The sequence below is a fragment of the Salvelinus alpinus genome, chromosome 16 (assembly GCF_045679555.1).
Source record: "Salvelinus alpinus chromosome 16, SLU_Salpinus.1, whole genome shotgun sequence".
NCBI lineage: Eukaryota > Metazoa > Chordata > Actinopteri > Salmoniformes > Salmonidae > Salvelinus > Salvelinus alpinus.
The window spans coordinates 43,300,800-43,321,615 of record NC_092101.1 but is presented as its reverse complement, the minus strand read 5'-3'; the positions used below and the strand labels follow the sequence as shown (position 1 = coordinate 43,321,615).

At 46.0% G+C, this 20,816-nt stretch overlaps 1 protein-coding gene across 2 annotated transcripts in view; it reads right to left on the bottom strand.

Moving 5' to 3' along the window:
- Positions 1-20,816, bottom strand: part of LOC139541550 (phosphatidylinositol 3-kinase regulatory subunit gamma-like) — a 373,575-nt gene that overhangs the window by 171,534 nt on the left and 181,225 nt on the right. For both annotated transcript variants that reach the window (XM_071346320.1, XM_071346321.1), the window contains exon 7: positions 17,496-17,581. In XM_071346320.1, the coding sequence (XP_071202421.1) occupies positions 17,496-17,581 (86 nt within the window). The remainder of the gene's footprint in view (positions 1-17,495; positions 17,582-20,816) is intronic.

The window sequence follows — 20,816 nt, the reverse complement described above, 5'->3', positions numbered from 1 at the left end:
GAGAGAGAGAGAGACGAGAGAGAGAGAGAGAGAGAGAGAGAGAGAGAGAGAGAGAGAGAGAGAGAGAGACAGAGAGAGAGAGAGAGAGAGACAGAGAGAGAGAGAGAGAGAGAGAGAGACGAGAGAGAGAGAGAGAGAGAGAGAGAGAGAGAGAGAGAGAGAGAGAGAGAGAGAGAGAGAGAGAGAGAGAGAGAGACAAAGATTGAGACTCTGCATGCAGAATTCTGCAAAAATATCCTCCGTGTACAACGTAGAACACCAAATAATGCATGCAGAGCAGAATTAGGCCGATACCCACTAATTATCAAAATCCAGAAAAGAGCCGTTAAATTCTACAACCACCTAAAAGGAAGCGATTCCCAAACCTTCCATAACAAAGCCATCACCTACAGAGAGATGAACCTGGAGAAGAGTCCCCTAAGCAAGCTGGTCCTAGGGCTCTGTTCACAAACACAAACACACCCCACAGAGCCCCAGGACAACAGCACAATTAGACCCAACCAAATCATGAGAAAACAAAAAGATAATTACTTGACACATTGGAAAGAATTAACAAAAAAACAGAGCAAACTAGAATGCTATTTGGCCCTAAACAGAGAGTACACAGTGGCAGAATACCTGACCACTGTGACTGACCCAAACTTAAGGAAAGCTTTGACTATGTACAGACTCAGTGAGCATAGCCTTGCTATTGAGAAAGGCCGCCGTAGGCAGACATGGCTCTCAAGAGAAGACAGGCTATGTGCACACTGCCCACAAAATGAGGTGGAAACTGAGCTGCACTTCCTAACCTCCTGCCCAATGTATGACCATATTAGAGAGACATATTTCCCTCAGATTACACAGATCCACAAAGAATTCGAAAACAAATCCAATTTTGATAAACTCCCATATCTACTGGGTGAAATTCCACAGTGTGCCATCACAGCAGCAAGATTTGTGACCTGTTGCCACAAGAAAAGGGCAACCAGTGAAGAACAAACACCACTGTAAATACAACCCATATTTATGTTTATTTATTTTAACTTGTGTGCTTTAACCATTTGTACATTGTTACAACACTGCATATATATAATATGACATTTGTAATGTCTTTATTGTTTTGAAACTTCTGTATGTGTAATGTTTACTGTTCATTTTTATTGTTTATTTGACTTTTGTATATTACCTACCTCACTTGCATTGGCAATGTTAACACATGTTTCCCATGCCAATAAAGCCCCTTGAATTGAATTGAATTGAATTGAATTGAGACAGAGAGAGAGAGAGAGGGAGAGAGAGAGAGAGAGAGAGAGAGAGAGAGAGAGAGAGAGAGAGAGAGAGAGAGAGAGAGAGAGAGAGAGAGAGAGAGAGAGAGTAGACCAGGGCCCTGACAGTAAATCTCAGTATGACAAACATAATGGTGTTCTAAAAAAGGTCCAGTTGCCAGGACTACATACAAATTCCATCGAGACACCGTCACCCTGGAGCACACAAAAAACTATACATACCTCGGCCTAAACATCAGGGCCATAGGTAACTTCTACAAAGCTGTGAATGATCTGAGAGACAAGGCAAGAAGGGCCTTCTATACCATCTACACACAATACCCCATAATGACAAAGCAAAAACCCATTAAATTTTTTGAGGGGCAAATTTCGAACAAATAAAAAACAGAAAAAACTGATTTATATAAGTATTCAGACCCTTTGCTATGAGACTCGAAATTGAGCTCAGGTGCATCCTGTTTTCATTGATCATCCTTGAGATGTTTCTACAACTTGATTGGAGTCCACCTGTGGTAAATTCAATTGATTGAACATGATTTGGAAAGCACAGACCTGTCTATATAAGGTCCCACAGTTGACAGTGAATGTCAGAGCAAAAACCAATCCATGAGGTTGAAGGAATTGTCCGTTGAGCTCAAAGACAGGATTGTGTTGGATCACAGATCTGGGGAAGGGTACCAAAAAATGTCTGCATCATTGAAGGTCCCCAAGAACACAGCGGCCTCCATCATTCTTAAATGGAAGAAGTTTGGAACCACCAGGACTCTTCCTAGAGCTGGTCGCACGGCCAAACTGTGCAACCGGGGGAGAAGGTCCTTGGTCAGGGAGGTGACCAAGAACCCGATGAGCTCCAGAGTTCCTCTGTGGACATGGGAGAACCTTCCAGAAGGACAACCATATCTGCAGCACTCCACCAATCAGGCTTTTGTGGTAGAGTGGCCAGACAGAAGCCACTCCTCAGTAAAAGGCACATGACAGCCCGCTTGGAGTTGCCAAAAGGCACCTAAAGGACTCGCAGACCATGAGAAACAAGATTATCTGGTCTGATGAAACCTAGATTGAACTCTTTGGCCTGAATGCCAAGCGTCACGTCTGGAGGAAACCTGGCACCATCCCTACGGTGAAGCATGGTGGTGGCAGCATCATGCTGTGGGGATGTTTTTCAGCGGCGGAGACTGGGAGACTAGTCAGAAATTACGAAAATCTGAATGGAGCAAAGTACAGAGATCCTTGATGAAAACCTGCTCAGGACATCAGACAGGGGTGAAGGTTCACCATCCAACAGGACAACAACCCTAAGCACACAGCCAAGAGAACGCAATAGTGGCTTCGGGACAAGTCTCTGAATGTCCTTATGTGGCCCAGCCAGAGCCCGGACTTGAACCCGATCGAACATCTCTGGAGAGACTTGAAAGTAGCTGTGCAGCAACACTCCCCATCCAACCTGACAGAGCTTGAGAGGATCTGCAGAGAAGAATGGGAGGAACTCCCCAAATACAGGTGTGCCAAACTTGTAGCGTCATACCCAAGAAGGCTCAAAGCTGTAATTGCTGCCAAAGGTGCTTCAACAAAGTACTGAGTAAAGGGTCTGAGTAGTTAGGTAAATGTGAAATTTCAGTTTAAGAGTTTTAATACTCTGTTTTTGCTCTGTCATTATGGGGTATTGTGTGTAGGAAAAAAAGTAATCAATTTTAGAATAAAGCTGTAACGTAACAAAATGTGGAAAAAGTCAAGCAGTATGAATACTCTCTAAATGCACTTTATATAGAGAGAGATAAAAAGAGGTGCCCCAATGTTCCAATCAGACACGTATTGAATCATATTGAAAGGGAAATATTCACATCCCTAATGTCTATGAAGGGATGAGGGCTGTTTGCTGTGTAGTCATACAATAAATGACATACTATCTCCACTCTCAACACTGAACATCAAGCAACACATCATCTCCCATGCTAAACCAAGCCAGCCAGAGACGAATGGGCTGCATTGGCAGTTAAAGGGGGTTTAGGGGACTAATGATCTATATCTATGCAGTAGTAGTTGGGATAAAAGAGAGAAAAGGGAGAGAGAGAGTGAGTGAGAGAGACAGAGAGTGAGTGAGAGAGACAGAGATTGAGTGAGAGAGAGAGAGACAGAGAGTGAGTGAGAGAGAGAGAGACAGAGAGTGAGTGAGAGTGAGTGAGTGAGTGAGAGACAGAGAGTGAGGGAGAGAGACAGAGAGTGAGTGAGTCAGAGAGACAGAGAGTGAGTGAGAGAGACAGAGAGTGAGTGAGAGTAAATGTGTGTGTACGTGTGGTAGCTAGTTAGTTAACTTGCGTATGATGTGGACTAGTAGCCGAAGCAGTACATGACCTTTCCTCCATGTCACCTCTCTATTCTAGATGACCTTTGACCCTGGAACTGTCCTCTATGTCTCATCTATCTCTCAGCCTCGGGTTATTGTCTAATTTCAGACCCCATTACTGCCTCTCTCTCCCCTGAACCCCCAGCACCCCCCAGTCAGCCTGCAGTCCAGACCTAGGGACGGCACACCCCTTCAGGGCTTGTTGTTGACAAATTAGCCCTTAGCTGGAAACGTACAGGATGACCAGAGGGAAACAAAGCAGGAGTGAGGTGGGGAGAAAAGATAACATGTGTGTGTGTGTGTGTGTGTGTGTGTGTGTGTGTGTGTGTGTGTGTGTGTGTGTGTTTGTGTCATTACATGGTACAGTGAGCCAGGTGATTGAGAGCAGCTGAGGGAGCACAGGAGGGCACACAAATACATACACACACACCGACTGCGAATTTCAGGAGCCAGCCACCCTATCCTGATTGTGTGTGTGAGAGTGTGAGTGTGAGTGTGAGTGTGAGTGTGAGTGTGTGTGTGTGTGTGTGTGCGTGTGTGTGTCTGTGTGAGTAAGGGGTGAGTGAAATTGAAGACCTAATAGATAGCTCTACTATACTATAGCTCTGGATATTACACCCACACACACAAACACACACACGGGCTGTATCACCGCTTGGTACGGCAACTGCACCACCCGCAACCACAGGGTACTCCAGAGGGTAGTGAGGTCTGCTCAACGCATCACCGGGGGAAAACTACCTGCCCTCCAGGACACCTACAGCACCCGATGTCACAGGAAGGCCAAAAAGATCATGAAGGACAACAACCACCCGAGCCACTGCCCGTTTAGTCCGCTTCCATCCAGAAGGCGAGGTCAGTACAGGTGCATCAAAGCTGGGACCGAGAGACAGAAGAACAGCTTCTATCTCAAGGCCATCAGACTGTTAAATAGCCATCACTAGCACATAAAGGCTGCTGCCTATATACATAGACTTGAAATCACTGGCCACTGATGGCGCCAAAGAACATGGCTGATGTTTTACATTCTCCCAGCCAATTGCGCTATTTTGTTAGTTTTTTTTGCGTTTTGTGTGACTTATTTTTTAACTTATTTTGTACATAATGTTGCTGCTACTGTCTCTTATGACCGAAAATAACTTCTGGACATCAGGACAGCGATTACTCACCGCGGACTGGAAGAAACTTTTTCCTTTAATGAGTCCGACGAGAAGGATATACTGCTTTCACTGGAACAGGCCCAGATCCCCGTCATTTGCTTGAAGAAAAGACGCAGGAAAAGTAGCCGCAGATCGGGCTAACTTCTGAAAATCCGTAGGCGAACGAGTAAACTCCCACTACCATCCGTTCTTCTTGCTAACGTGCAATCATTGGAAAATAAAATTGATGACATACAATTAAGATTATCCTGCGAACGGGACATTAAAAACTGTAACATCTTATGCTTCACCGAGACGGGGCTCAACGATGATACGGATTACATAGACCTGGTAGGATTTTCCAAGCACCGGCAGAACTGAGACGCTACGTCTGGTAAGACGAGGGGTGGGTGTGTGTGTCTATTTGTCAATAACTGCTGGTGCGCGATGTCTAATATTAAAGAAGTCTCGCGGTATTGCTCACCTGAGGTAGAGTACCTTAAACTGTAGACCACACTATCTGCCATGAGAGTTCTCATCTATATTATTCCTAGCCGTATGTTTGCCACCACAGAAGAAGCTGGCGCTAATGCCGCTCTAAACCAACTCGATAAGGCCATAAGCAAAGAAGAAAATGCTCACCCAGAAGAGGCGCTCCTAGTGGCCCGGGGACTTTAATGCAGGCAAACTTAAATCTGTTTTACCAAATTTTTACCAGCATGTCACATGTGCAACCAGAGGGAAAAAAATCCTGGACCACCTTTACTCCACACACAGAGATGCATACAAAGCTCTCCCCCGCCCTCCATTGGGCAAATCTGAATATAATTCTATCCTCCTGATTCCTGCTTACAAGCAAAAAACTAAAGCAGGAAGTACCAGTGACTCACTCAATACGGAAGTGGTCAGATGACGCAGATGCTACACTGCAGGAATGTTTTGCTAGCAAAGACTGGAATATGTTCTGGGGTTCATCCAATGGCATTGAGGAGTACATCACCTCATTCATAGGCTTCATCAATAAGTGCATCGATGACGTCGTCCCCACAGTGACCATACGTACATATCCCAACCAAAAGCCATGGATTACAGGCAACATCCGCATCGAGCTAAAGGCTAGAGCTGCCGCTTTCAAGGAGCGGGAGACTAATCCGGACACTTATAAGAAATCTCGCTATGCCCTCAGACGAACCATCAAACAAGCAAAGCGTCAATACAGTATTAAGATTGAATCCTACTACACCGGCTCTGACGCTCGTCGGATGTGGCAAGGCTTGAAAACTAATACGGACTACAAAGGGAAACCCAGACGCGAGCTGCCCAGTGATGCAAGCCTACCAGATGAGCTAAATGCCTTTTATGCTCACTTCGAGGCAAGCAACACTGAAGCATACACGAGAGCACCAGCTATTCTGGATGACTGTGTGATAACGATCTCGGTAGCCGATGTGAACAAAACCTTTAAACAGGTCAATATTCACAAAGCCGCTGGGCCAGACAGATTACCAGGACGTGTACTCAAAGCATGCGTGGACCAACTGTCAAGTGTCTTCACTGACATTTTCAACCTCTCCTTGACCGAGTCTGTAATGCCTACATGTTTCAAGCAGACCACCAAAGTTCCTGTGCCCAAGGAAGCGAAGGTAACCTGCCTAAATGATTACCGTGCCGTGGCACTCACGTCAGTAGCCATGAAGTGCTTTGAAAGGCTGGTCATGACTCACATCGAAAGCATCCTCCCGCAAATCCTAGACCCACTCCAATTCGCATACCGCCCAAACAGATCTGCAGATGACGCAATCTCAATCGCACTCCACACTGCCCTTTACCACCTAGACAAAAGGAACACCTATGTGAGAATGCTGTTCAACGACTACAGCTCAGCGTTCAACACCATAGTGCCCACAAAGCTCATCACTAAGCTAAGGACTCTGGGACTAAACACCTCCCTCTGCAACTGGATCCTGGACTTCCTGACAGGCCGCCCCCAGGTAGTAAGAGTAGGCAACAACACGTCTGCCATGCTGATCCTTAACACTGGGGCCCCTCAGGGGTGTGTACTTAGTTCCTTCCTGTACTCCCTGTTCACCCACGACTGCGTGGTCCAACACGACTCCAACACCATCATTAAGTTTTCTGGTAGGCCTGATCACCGACAACGATGAGATGGCCTATAGGGAGGAGGTCAGAGAACTGGCAGTGTGGTGCCAGGACAACAACCTCTCCCTCATTGTGAGCAAGACAAAGGAGCTGGTCGTGGACTACAGGAAAAGGCGGGCCGAACAGACCCCCATTCACATCGACGGGGCTGTAGTGGAGCGTCCACTATTATGGTCCAAACATACCAAGACAGTCGTGAAGAGGGCATGACAAAACCTTTTCCCCCTCAGGAGACTGAAAAGATTTGGAATTCGTCGCCAGATCCTCAAAAGGTGCTACAGCTGCACCATCGAGAGCATCCTGACCGGTTGCATCACCGCCTGGTATGGTAACTGCTTGGCATCTGACCGTAAGGCGCTACAGAGGGTAATGTGTATAGCCCAGTACATCACTAAAGCCAAACTTCCTGCCATCCAGGACCTATATAATAGGCGGTGTCAGAGGAAAGCCCCAAAAATTGTCAGAGACTCCAGTCACCCAAGTCATAGACTGTTTTCTCTGCTACCGAGCGCCAATTTTAGGACCAAAAGGCTCCTCAACAGCTTCTACACCCAAGCCATAAGACTGCTGAACAATTAATTAAATGGCCACCGGACTATTTATATTTGCCCCCCTACTCCATTTTGTGCACTGCTGCTACTCGTTGTTTATTATCTATGCATAATCACTTCACCCCTACATGTACAAATGACCTCAACTAACCTGTACTCTCGCACACTGACTCGGTACCGGTACCCCCTGTATAGAGTCTAGTTATTCTTATTCTTATTGTGTTACTTTATTTTTTTATTTTTTTTACATCAGTCTATTTGGTAAATATTTTCTTAACTCTTTCTTAAACTGTATTGTTGGTTAAGGGCTTGTAAGGAAGCATTTCACAGTAAGGTCTACACTTGTTGTATTCGGTGCATGTGACAAATAAAGTTTGATTTGATTTGAATAAATGTGACACTAGTCACTTTAATAATGTTTACATATTTTGCATTACTCATCTCATATGTATATACTGTATTCTATCCTATTCTACTGTATCTTAGTCTACGCCGCTCTGACATTGCTCGTCCATATATTTATATATTCTTAATTCCAATATCTTTACTTATATTATTGTGTATTGGGTATATGTTGTGAAATTGTTTGATATTACTTCTTAGATATTACTGTACTGTCAGAGCTAGAAACACAAGCATTTCGCTACACTCGCAATAACATCTGCTAAACAGGTGTGACTAATACAATTTGATTTGATTTGAAACACACGCACACACAGCTATACAAAAACCCTCTCCCCATGTTTGAGGCTTAATCTTAGCACAGCTCTTAATAAACTTGTACGCCACTGACACACACACACACACGTGAACACACACAGACAAACACACACAGAGGCAGGCATGGTGGCTTTGTGGTACTGCCCTGCTGCTCACCCCACAGCAGGATTACAGGATAAATCGTCACCTTCAGCCCCACACCACTCTCTTAGGGTCATGACACTACCATGACACTACCATTACACTACCATGAACTCTAAAGTCATATGGTGACACACACACCCTCACACTCTCCCCCGCATTGTTGTTGAGAGAGAGAGAGAGAGAGAGAGAGAGACACACAACAAAACAAAACTATATTGCTTATTGGGAAACACAAGCACAAACACAAAGCAAAATGTAGTGCTATCTGGCCCTAAATCGACAGTACACCGTGGCGAAATATTTGACCATGGTTACTGATCAAAACCTTAGAAAAACCTTGACAAAGTACAGGCTCAGTGAGCACAGCCTTGCCACTGAGAAGGGTAGACACAGGAAAACCTGTCTCCCTGTAGAGGAAAGGCTGTGCAACCACTGCACAACAGCAGAACCTGAGACGGAGCTGCATTTCCTGACAAAATGTCCGAAATATAAAACAATTAGAGAGTGTAATTTCCTCAAATTTGAAACCCTTATTCAAGGTTTCAAAGACCTCTCTGATGAGAGTAGGCTACCCGTCCTGTTGGGGGAGGACGCAGAGAGCTGTGGGTTGGCAGCGCACTACATTGCTGCCTGCCATAAGTTGAGGGACAGTGTCTGACAGACAAATCAACCTGCACATGTACTCTACTGTATGCTTATTGTTATTGTTCAATGTATGGTTATTTTGACACTTGGTTATTGTTGTTACTGTTGTCCCGTTGACAATTTTGATTCTCAATTTTATTTTTATATTGTAAATATCCAAAATAAGCTTTGGCAATATGTACATTGTTACGTCATGCCAATAAAGCAAATTGAATTGAGTTGAATTGAATTGCATTGAGAGAGAGAGAGAGAGCGAGAGAGACAGAGAGAGAGAGAGAGAGAGAGAGAGAGAGAGAGAGAGAGAGAGAGAGAGAGAGAGAGAGAGAGAGAGAGAGAGAGAGAGAGAGAGAGAGAGAGAGAGAGAGAGAGAGAGAGAGAGAGAGAGAGAGAGAGAGAGAGAGAGACAGATAGAGACAGATAGAGACAGACAGAGAGAGAGAGAGACAGAGAGAGAGAGAGAGAGACAAAGAGACAGAGAGACAGAGAGAGAGACAGAATGAGAGAGAGAGAGACAGAGAGAATGAGAGAGAGAGATACAGAGAGAATGAGAGAGAGAGAGAGAGAGAGAGAGAGAGAGAGAGAGAGAGAGAGAGAGAGAGAGAGAGAGAGAGAGAGAGAGAGAGAGAGAGAGAGAGAGAGAGAGAGAGAGAGAGAAGAGACTGAAAGCCAAGCTGTCACTAATAGAGACACCTACAGTATCAGTGACCTGGAATCCTGTCTGTTTTAGTGTTAACTATCCACATAGTCACACACACACACACACACACACACACACACACACACACACACACACACACACACACACACACACACACACACACACACACACACACACACACACACACACACACACACACACACACACACACACACACACACACATACACACAAAGACAGAGCAGCTGTTGAATTACATCAGGACACATCTCTCCAATCACATGCTCTGATAAATAACACTAACTAATAGCTTGGTTGGGTGGGTTCATGACAGTCTCTACTCTAACAGAGAACACCAGAGACCTGGTCTGAATTGACGGTGAGTGGACTTAAGTTCAGTATAAAGGCCTAAATGTACAGCGTAATAATCATTACCAAATAAACTGGCTACAGGAACGTTTCATAGTCACACCCAAAAGGTTAAAAGTTGCACCATTCTCATTTAAACACATCCCACATTATTTATGTGATGTTTTCTTTTTATTTCTTATTTTTTACTGCAAATGGCCCCCAGATTTTTATCATAGCCCATTTTTTTACGGACATGGAAAGCATCACACTAGAATGGAGAACATCATAAAGATTGGACTTGGTACTGACTGTAAACCCTGCTATAAACACAGAGGGAGTGGGAGAAAGGGAGGGGGAGATATGAAAACAGAGAGAGAGTCATTTACTTTCTCCCTGTCTCTTACCCTTTCTCTCCCCCCTCTCTGTCCCACTCTCTTCTCTCTCTCCCTCTCTCTCTGTCTCTTTCTTCCCTCCCTCTCTCTCTCACCCTCCCGTCCTCCCCTCACTCTCTCCCTTTCTCTTACCCTTTTTCTCCCTCTCTCTTACCCTCTATCTCTTACCCTCTCCCCCCTCTCTCTCCGTCTCTTACCTTCTTTCTTACCCTCTCTCTTACCCCCTCGCTCTCCCTTCTCTCCCCCCTCTCTCTCCCTCTCTTACCCTCTCTCTCCCTCTCTCTCTATCTTACCCTCTCTCTCTCCTCTCTCTCTCTTACCCTCGCTCTCCCTCTCTCTCTTACCCCCCCTCTCTCTCTCTTACCATCTTTCTCTCCCTCCCTCTCTCTCTTACCCTCTCTCTCTCTTACCCTCTCTCTCTCTCTTACCATCTCTCTCTCTTACCCTCTCTCTTACCTTCTCTCTCCTTCTCTCTCTCTCTCCTTCTCTCTCTCTCTTACCATCTCTCTCTCCTTCTCTCTTACCGTCTCTCTCTCTCTCCCTCTCTCTCTCTTACCCTCTCTCTCTCTTACCTTCTCTCTTACCCTCTCTCTCTCTTACCTTCTCTCTCCCTCTCTCTCTCTCTTACCCGCTCTCTCTCTTACCTTCTCTCTCTCTCCCTCTCTCTCTCTCTTACCTTCTCTCTTACCCTCTCTCTCTCCGTCTCTCTCTCTCTTACCTTCTCTCTTACCCTCTCTCTCTCTTACCTTCTCTCTTACCCTCTCTCTCTCTTACCTTCTCTCTCCCTGTCTCTCTCTCTTACCCTCTCTCTCTCCGTCTCTCTCTCCCTTTCTCTCTCTCTTACCCTCTCTCTTACCATCTCTCTCTCTCTAACCTTCTCTCTTACCATCTCTCTCTCCCTCTCTCTCTCTCTTACCTTCTCTCTTATCCTCTCTCTCTCTCTTACCTTCTCTCTTACCATCTCTCTCTCTCTTACCTTCTCTCTTACCATCTCTCTCTCCCTCTCTCTCTCTCTTACCTTCTCTCTTACCCTCTCTCTCTCTCTTACCTTCTCTCTTACCCTCTCTCTCTCTTACCCTCTCTCTTGCTCTTTTTATTTTCAGAGCAACACGCTCACAGCCACAATGAATCCATCAGTATCTGACAGGCCCAGTCATCCAAGACGAGGGAAGTCAAACACAAGCCCACAAGATCTATCTTTAAACGCAATGTTTTACCAACAAACTTTCCCTGCCTGGAACACATTAAGACCCAAATAAATGGCCTGGGGCCGGGAGGAGGGGGAATGGTTAGGATGGCTGGGTGTGTTTGTGTGTATGTGTAGGGGGGGGGGGGGGTTGTCTGTTCCATTCGCTAGGCTGTGGGCAAGGGTTGCGTGCACTCGGCAGGGGAAAATAAGTCATAACAGAGTCAAAAAGGCTGTGTGTGAATGAGTTTGTTTTCTTAGTTTTTTATTTTTTCTTGGTTGGTAACGCTATTATGGCGTGATGGTAATGCCTGACAGATTGACTGGCTGAGCTGGGTTCCACTGAGGCCTAAAACTCAGGTCCTGCTCCACTAAATACATAGATGTACACACACGAGCACACACAAAGGCTTGAACACTCAGGTAAAGACCGTGTGGTGTTGTAATTGTAAGATTGTAAGACTTTGCAGTAGGCTTGGTTGGGCTTATTCAGGGGTTAACGGTGCACTCATGGGAGCTAGTCTAACCTTTGACCTGGGCTAATGTAGACTCTGGAGCTCGGCAGGATACTCATTATGGGGCCAGTTGGGGAGAAAATTGTTCACACATGAACCTGACCTCTCTCTTTCTCCCCACAGCCGTGAAACGCTCTCCACCACTGGCCCCATAACGATATGAACCTGACCTCTCTCTTTCTCCCCACAGCCGTGAAACGCTCTCCACCACTGGCCCCATAACGACTTGAACCTGACCTCTCTCTTTCTCCCCACAGCCGTGAAACGCTCTCCACCACTGGCCCCATAACGACTTGAACCTGACCTCTCTCTTTCTCCCCACAGCCGTGAAACGCTCTCCACCACTGGCCCCATAACGACATGAACCTGACCTCTCTCTTTCTCCCCACAGCCGTGAAACGCTCTCCACCACTGGCCCCATAACGACATGAACCTGACCTCTCTCTTTCTCCCCACAGCCGTGAAACGCTCTCCACCACTGGCCCCATAACGACATGAACCTGACCTCTCTCTTTCTCCCACAGCCGTGAAACGCTCTCCACCACTGGCCCCATAACGACTTGAACCTGACCTCTCTCTTTCTCCCCACAGCCGTGAAACGCTCTCCACCACTGGCCCCATAACGATATGAACCTGACCTCCCTCTTTCTCCCCACAGCCGTGAAACGCTCTCCACCACTGGCCCCATAACGACATGAACCTGACCTCTCTCTTTCTCCCCACAGCCGTGAAACGCTCTCCACCACTGGCCCCATAACGACATGAACCTGACCTCTCTCTTTCTCCCCACAGCCTTGAAACGCTCTCCACCACTGGCCCCATAACGACATGAACCTGACCTCTCTCTTTCTCCCCACAGCCGTGAAACGTTCTCCACCACTGGCCCAATAACGACATGAACCTGACCTCTCTCTTTCTCCCCACAGCCGTGAAACGCTCTCCACCACTGGCCCCATAACGACTTGAACCTGACCTCTCTCTTTCTCCCCACAGCCGTGAAACGCTCTCCACCACTGGCCCCATAACGATATGAACCTGACCTCCCTCTTTCTCCCCACAGCCGTGAAACGCTCTCCACCACTGGCCCCATAATGACATGAACCTGACCTCTCTCTTTCTCCCCACAGCCGTGAAACGCTCTCCACCACTGGCCCCATAACGACTTGAACCTGACCTCTCTCTTTCTCCCCACAGCCGTGAAGCGCTTTCCACAAACAACATTTTACCAGTTTCTCACAGCAGGAAAATAATCCCGCAGCAACAGGAAATTATTATGTTAATTATTATGTGGATTAATTGCCATTTTTGCAGGGGTTGCTAATTTTTTTGTTAGAATAAATCAAGTCTGACATTTTAAATTGTAAATTACAAACTTTAAACTTTAAAAGCCTTTTAAAACATTGAATACACTACAATTTGCATTTCCTGCTGCACAGGAAAATTCTCTGCGACAAGATAAGACACCCGTACCTGCATGTCTGTCCACACTATGTGGCTACTCTGCCCCTTTCAAAGACACATATTCAATCTGACAAATGAGGGATCTGTGGACTTGACTTCTGCGACTGGACAAGCAGGTGAACATAAAATATTAAAATGATTTGTCTTGAGTTGCCAGAATAGAGACGATCATAGCTAGCGATAGAATATTTATTTTACTAGGCAAAACAGTTAAGAACAAATTCTTATTTTCAATGACAGCCTACCGGGGAACAGTGGGTTTACTGCCTTGTTCAGAGGCAGAACTACAGATTTTTACCTTGTCAGCTCGGGGATTCAATCTTGCAACCTTCGATTACTAGTCTAACGCTCTAACCACTAGGCTACCTGCCACCCCACAATATATAGAGATACGGTATGCTATACTGGACAGTCATTCAAGCAATGGCAAAATGTCAAGATGATCTTGAAGTGATTCCATCCATCCACTCAGAGAGCTTGTCTAGTGGGTTGTGTAAGACAGGTTATAAAACACGCTGCATGTCAGAGGCCTCACAAACAGACAGCAGTCTTTGTTGGTGTGATGTAACCCTGCCAATCCACACACTTAAAGCAGTACTGGGACTTCAACACAATGTCTGTCTGGAGGCTGAATACATTATAGCGTTCCCCACTCCACGTTCTTATTAATGCCCAAAACCTTCACCTCCATTGCTATGTAATTGCTAGGCAATTACACCAAATTAGAACTGTTAACAAGGCACTGTAACCATAGTACTTAGAGCATAAACACACTGGTATAAGAGCTGCTGTAATGGAAAGGCCTCGTGGTATCAGTGTTGAGCAGCAACTACCCCACACAGGTTTCCACTTTCCTTGCTGCCTCCGCCCCTCAAATTCCCTAAAAATACCCTAAATGATGTCCCCCTAACCCCCTAAACACCTAAGCCCATGTCTTGCCCCCCCCCCCCCCATCTCGCCCCCTGGCTCTGACCCTCAGGGTGGTGAAAGCTTACCCCATAAACCGCTCTCTGTTCCAAGCATGCTGAGTGTGATGATTGGCTCTGAGTTATGGTGCCTTTGTGCTGGGCCAGGCCAAGTCCAAGGGTTAATATAGGACCCAGCATTCATGTTTACAACCATAACATTGGTCTGAAGGGAGGGAGAGAAAGATGGTAAGAGAGAGAGAGAGAGGGGGTTAACCCCAACACAAGCCCCCACACACCCGCCTGACCCCATAACCTTAACCCCAACACAAGCCCCCACAAACCCCCGCCTGACCCCATAACCTTAACCCCAACACAAGCCCCCACAAACCCCCGCCTGACCCCATAATCGTAACCCCAACACAAGCCCCCACACACCCCCGCCTGACCCCATAATCTAAACCCCAACACAAGCCCCCACACACCCCCGCCTGACCCCATAATCGTAACCCCAACACAAGCCCCCACACACCCGCCTGACCCCATAATCTTAACCCCAACACAAGCCCCCACACCCCCGCCCGACCCCATAATCTTAACCCCAACACAAGCCCCCACACACCCCCGCCTGAACCCATAATCTAAACCCCAACACAAGCCCCCACACACCCCCGCCTGACCCCATAACCTTAACCCCAACACAAGCCCCCACACACCCCCGCCTGACTCCATAATCTTAACCCCAACACAAGCCCCCACACACCCCCGCCTGACCCCATAATCTTAACCCCAACACAAGCCCCCACACACCCCCGCCTGACCCCATAATCTTAACCTTGACCAAAATCCCACATCTCATAATCAACACACACCTGCTGTCTGACCCTTAACACCCTCATTCAGTACCCCACCCACCGCCTTCCTGTCTGTCTGTCTGTCTGTCTGTCTGTCTGTCTGTCTGTCTGTCTGTCTGCCTGCCTTCCTGCCGGCCTGCCTGCCTGTCTGTCTGTCTGTCTGCCTGTCTGTCTGTCTGTCTGTCTGTCTGCATGGCTAACAAAGACACTTTCACACAAATGCAAATGCACACGCACACACTCACACACGCGCACACACACGCACACACACACACAAAGTTATACAGAGGGTACAAGACAATCCTAACAGCCTCTCTAGGTCTGATCCTCTTCTCTGACGGTGTCGCCCTGAGGTTGGCTGACCCTCCAGGCATTTTTCTGTGACATAAACACCGGAGAACCAGCCAGAGAAAATGCACAGATGCCGTTAAGTTATCGCAGCTTTCGTGGCAAAGCAAACAATTGGAGGAAGGCGTATGGTATTATTTTATGCTATACGCACTATTAGTAACAGTAGCTCAGGACATTTCAGAAACCAAACTGCTCTTTTCCACTGGAGGTTGTGGTAGAGAGGGATTCCAAGTCGTTTTCCCACTGTGAGAAATACATAAGTTAAATAAACTACATGGCCCAGCTTTGGGCAGCTGCTCAATTATTTTCATTAAAACCACCAGATATAACAAACCCCTTGCTGGCGGTGGGCTGATTCTTACAGGAAGGACAGAATACAGAAAGTCCGCTCTCTGCCAGAACCCTGCCGAGCCTTCTAGAACCAGCCTGTCCTTGGATAGTATTACCACTATTCCATTCTACAGACATCCTGCCACTGCAGATAAAATGTGACCTCTCGCTGGGCCTGGGTCGCTCTGTATGCCACACAAACTCGCACCCACGCAAGCACACACACACGCACCCAAGCATACACACACAAGCGCACACAAATGCATGCACTGAAGCAAGCACACACAAACAGAGCCTTCTTCCCATGACCCACATACATCGTACTGATAGACAGACATCGTACTGGTAGACAGACATCGTACTGGTAGACAGACATCGTACTGGTAGACAGACATCGTACTGACAGACAGACATCGTACTGACAGACAGACATCGTACTGGTAGACAGACATCGTACTGACAGACAGACATCGTACTGACAGACAGACATCGTACTGGTAGACAGACATCGTACTGGTAGACAGACATCGTACTGATAAAACAGTGATGACCACAAAGTGACTCGTCTATATTTAGTTCTGGATGACCTCATCTTTCACTCCTCCTCTCCCCTCCCTCCCTCCCTCTCCCCTCCCTCACCCCTCCCTCCTCTCCCCTCCCTCCCTCCCTCCCTCCCTCCCTCCCTCCCTCCCTCCCTCACCCCTCCTCCCCATCCTCCCCCCCCTCCCCTCCTCCCCACAGAGTCCTTCTCACCCCTCCTTTCCCCTCATCACCCCTCCCTCGCCCCTCATCACCCCTCCCTCACCCTTCCTCTCCCCTTCTCACCCTTCATCACCCTTCCTCTCCCCTCCTCCCGACAGATTTCCCCTCAACCCTCCCCACCTTTCCTCACCTCTCCTCACCCATCCCTCACCCTTCCTCTCCCCTCCTCCCCACAGAGTACTTCTCACCTTTCCTCTCCCCTCACCACCCCTCCCTCACCCTTGCTCTCCCCTTCTCACCCTTCCTCTCCCCTCATCACCCCTTCATCTGCCCTCATCACCCCTCCCTCCCTCACCCTTCCTTTCCCCTCCTCACCCCTTCCTCCCACAGAGTCCTCCTCAGGCAGGTCTATTCCAGTCCTGCTTCACTAATAAACAGACTTACTGTAAACTGGAAGCTGAAATAGGTCCATGATTCCATGGTGGACATGAATAGCTGTTGTCGTAGTGGAACAACAAACTGCACAGTCATATGTAGGTGTTTCTGTCATATTATGAAACATGATGAAGCTGAATTGTGAGACACATCGAATAATAGCAAATCCAGGAACCACAATGAGGACCTCTGTATTCTCTATTGAAGTAAAGACCAAGGCCTTCCTGTGGACCCTGTTCAGAAGCAGTTCACTGTGTAGAACTTCTGAACCCATGTGTGACACAGTACTTGTATAAGTCCATGACCCTCCACCATGTTGGCACAGAGAGAAGGGGGGGGGGGGGGGGTTGTCCTGCAGGTCGGATCCAAAGGGGGAGTGTCCTACCTGGGGCTGCCTGCATCTCCACCAGTCCCCCGGCTGCAATCAGGGCCTCCATGATCTTCACGTGGTGTTCTCGGTTTACGTCCGCACTGCAGGCAGATGGACAGGCAGGGAAATAGGTCAGAGGTCAAATGAAGGGACAGAGAGGTCAAGAAGTCATTGATGTAAATATTGACATAAACATAACATCGTGTTGATGGGGAGTAAAGAGTTACAACGTCACTTGAATAGAGCGAGAAAGAGGGGAGGGGTGAGAAAGAGAGAGAGCATGCTATCCATCAGATAACAATAAAAGCTATATGTATGGTTGAACTGCAGTAGAAAATAAAACAAAATGGCTTCTTTGAAGGAACTGGAAAACTAGTAAAAGTTCTAGTGATAGTTTATGGGTTATGAACCCGTTCCCTCATTCCCTCCCTTCCGCTCTCCTCTATTGCTGCTGGGTCAGAGAAACTGTTGATTAACTTATGTACTTATTCCCTATAATTCAAGTCCTGTGGTGGCTGTGTGACGGACCTCTCTCGGAGGAAGATGACTAAACAAAATGACATTTTGAGGCATAATACACTTTCAAATCAAATCAAATGGTATTGGTCACATACACATGGTTAGCAGATGTTATTGGTCACATACACATGGTTAGCAGATGTTATTGGTCACATACACATGGTTAGCAGATGTTATTGGTCACATACACATGGTTAGCAGATGTTATTGGTCACATACACATGGTTAGCAGATGTTATTGGTCACATACACATGGTTAGCAGATGTTATTGGTCACATACACATGGTTAGCAGATGTTATTGGTCACATACACATGGTTAGCAGATGTTATTGGTCACATACACATGGTTAGCAGATGTTAATGCGAGTGTAGCGAAATGCTTATGCTTCTAGATCCGACAGCGCAGTAATATCTAACAAGTAATATAACAATTCCACAGCAACTACCTACAGTGGGGAGAACAAGTATTTGATACACTGACAATTTTGCAGGTTTTCCTACTTACAAAGCATGTAGAGGTCTGTAATTTTTATCATAGGTACACTTCAACTGTGAGAGAAGGAATCTAAAACAAAAATCCAGAAAATCACATTGTATGATTTTTAATTAATTAATTTGCATTTTATTGCATGACATAAGTATTTTATACATCAGAAAAGCAGAACTGAATATTTGGTACAGAAACCTTAGTTTGCAATTACAGAGATCATACGTTTCCTGTAGTTCTTGACCAGGTTTGCACACACTGCAGCAGGGATTTTGGCCCACTCCTCCATACAGACCTTCTCCAGATCCTTCAGGTTTCGGGGCTGTCGCTGGGCAATACGGACTTTCGGCTCCCTCCAAAGATTTTCTATTGGGTTCAGGTCTGGAGACTGGCTAGGCCACTCCAGGACCTTGAGATGCTTCTTACGGAGCCACTCCTTAGTTGCCCTGGCTGTGTGTTTCGGGTCGTTGTCATGCTGGAAGACCCAGCCACGACCCATCTTCAATGCTCTTACTGAGGGAAGGAGGTTGTTGGTCAAGATCTCGCGATACATGGCCCCATCCATCCTCCCCTCAATACGGTGCAGTCGTCCTGTCCCCTTTGCAGAAAAGCATCCCCAAAGAATGATGTTTCCACCTCCATGCTTCACGGTTGGGATGGTGTTCTTGGGGTTGTACTCATCCTTCTATTCCTCCAAACACGGCGAGTGGAGTTTAGAGCAAAAAGCTCTATTTTTGTCTCATCAGACCACATGACCTTCTCCCATTCCTCCTCTGGATCATCCAGATGGTCATTGGCAAACTTCAGACGGGCCTGGACATGCGCTGGCTTGAGCAGGGGGACCTTGCGTGCGCTGCAGGATTTTAATCCATGACGGCGTAGTGTGTTACTAATGGTTTTCTTTGAGACTGTGGTCCCAGCTCTCTTCAGGTCATTGACCAGGTCCTACCGTGTAGTTCTGGGCTGATCCCTCACATTCCTCATGATCATTGATGCCCCACGAGGTGAGATCTTGCATGGAGCCCCAGACCGAGGGTGATTGACCGTCATCTTGAACTTCTTCCATTTTCTAATAATTGTGCCAACAGTTGTTGCCTTCTCACCAAGCTGCTTGGCTATTGTCCTGTAGCCCATCCCAGCCTTGTACAGGTCTACAATTTATCCCTGATGTCCTTACACAGCTCTCTGGTCTTGGCCATTGTGGAGAGGTTGGAGTCTGTTTGATTGAGTGTGTGGACAGGTGTCTTTTATACAGGTAACGAGTTCAAACAGGTGCAGTTAATACAGGTAATGAGTGGAGAACAGGAGGGCTTCTTAAAGAAAAACTAACAGGTCTGTGAGAGCCGGAATTCTTACTGGTTGGTAGGTGATCAAATACTTATGTCATGCAATAAAATGCAAATTAATTATTTAAAAATCATACAATGTGATTTTCTGGATTTTTGTTTTAGATTCCGTCTCTCACAGTTGAAGTGTACCTATGATAAAAATGACAGACCTCTACATGCTTTGTAAGTAGGAAAACCTGCAAAATCGGCAGTGTATCAAATACTTGTTCTCCCCACTGTAGTACACACAAATCTAAGTAAAGGGATGGAATAAGAATATATCCATATAAATATATGGATGAGTGATGACCGAGAGGCATAGGCAAGATGCAATAGATGGTGTAGAATACAGTATATAAACTCAGAAAAAAAAGAAACGTCCCTTTTTCAGGACCCTGTCTTTCAAAGATAATTCGTAAAAATCCAAATAACTTCACAGATCTTCATTGTAAAGGGTTTTAACACTGTTTAACACATGCTTGTTCAATGAACCATAAGCAATCAATGAACATGCTGTAAATAATTGCTGAACTGTATGATCTACTACTATATGTTATACTACTATATTATCTACTACTATATTATCTACTACTATATGTTATACTACTATATTATCTACTACTATATTATCTACTACTATATGTTATACTACTATATTATCTACTACTATATTATCTACTACTATATGTTATACTACTATATGATCTACTACTATATGATCTAATATATGTTCTACTACTATATGTTCTACTACTATATGATCTACTACTATATGTTATACTACTATATTATCTACTACTATATGATCTACTATATGTTATACTACTATATTATCTACTACTATATGATCTAATATATGTTCTACTATCATATGATCTGCTACTACTATTATCTACTGTATGTTCCACTACTATATTATCTACTATATGATCTACTACTATGTTATCTACTATATGATCTACTACTATGTTATCTACTATATGTTCCACTACTATATTAT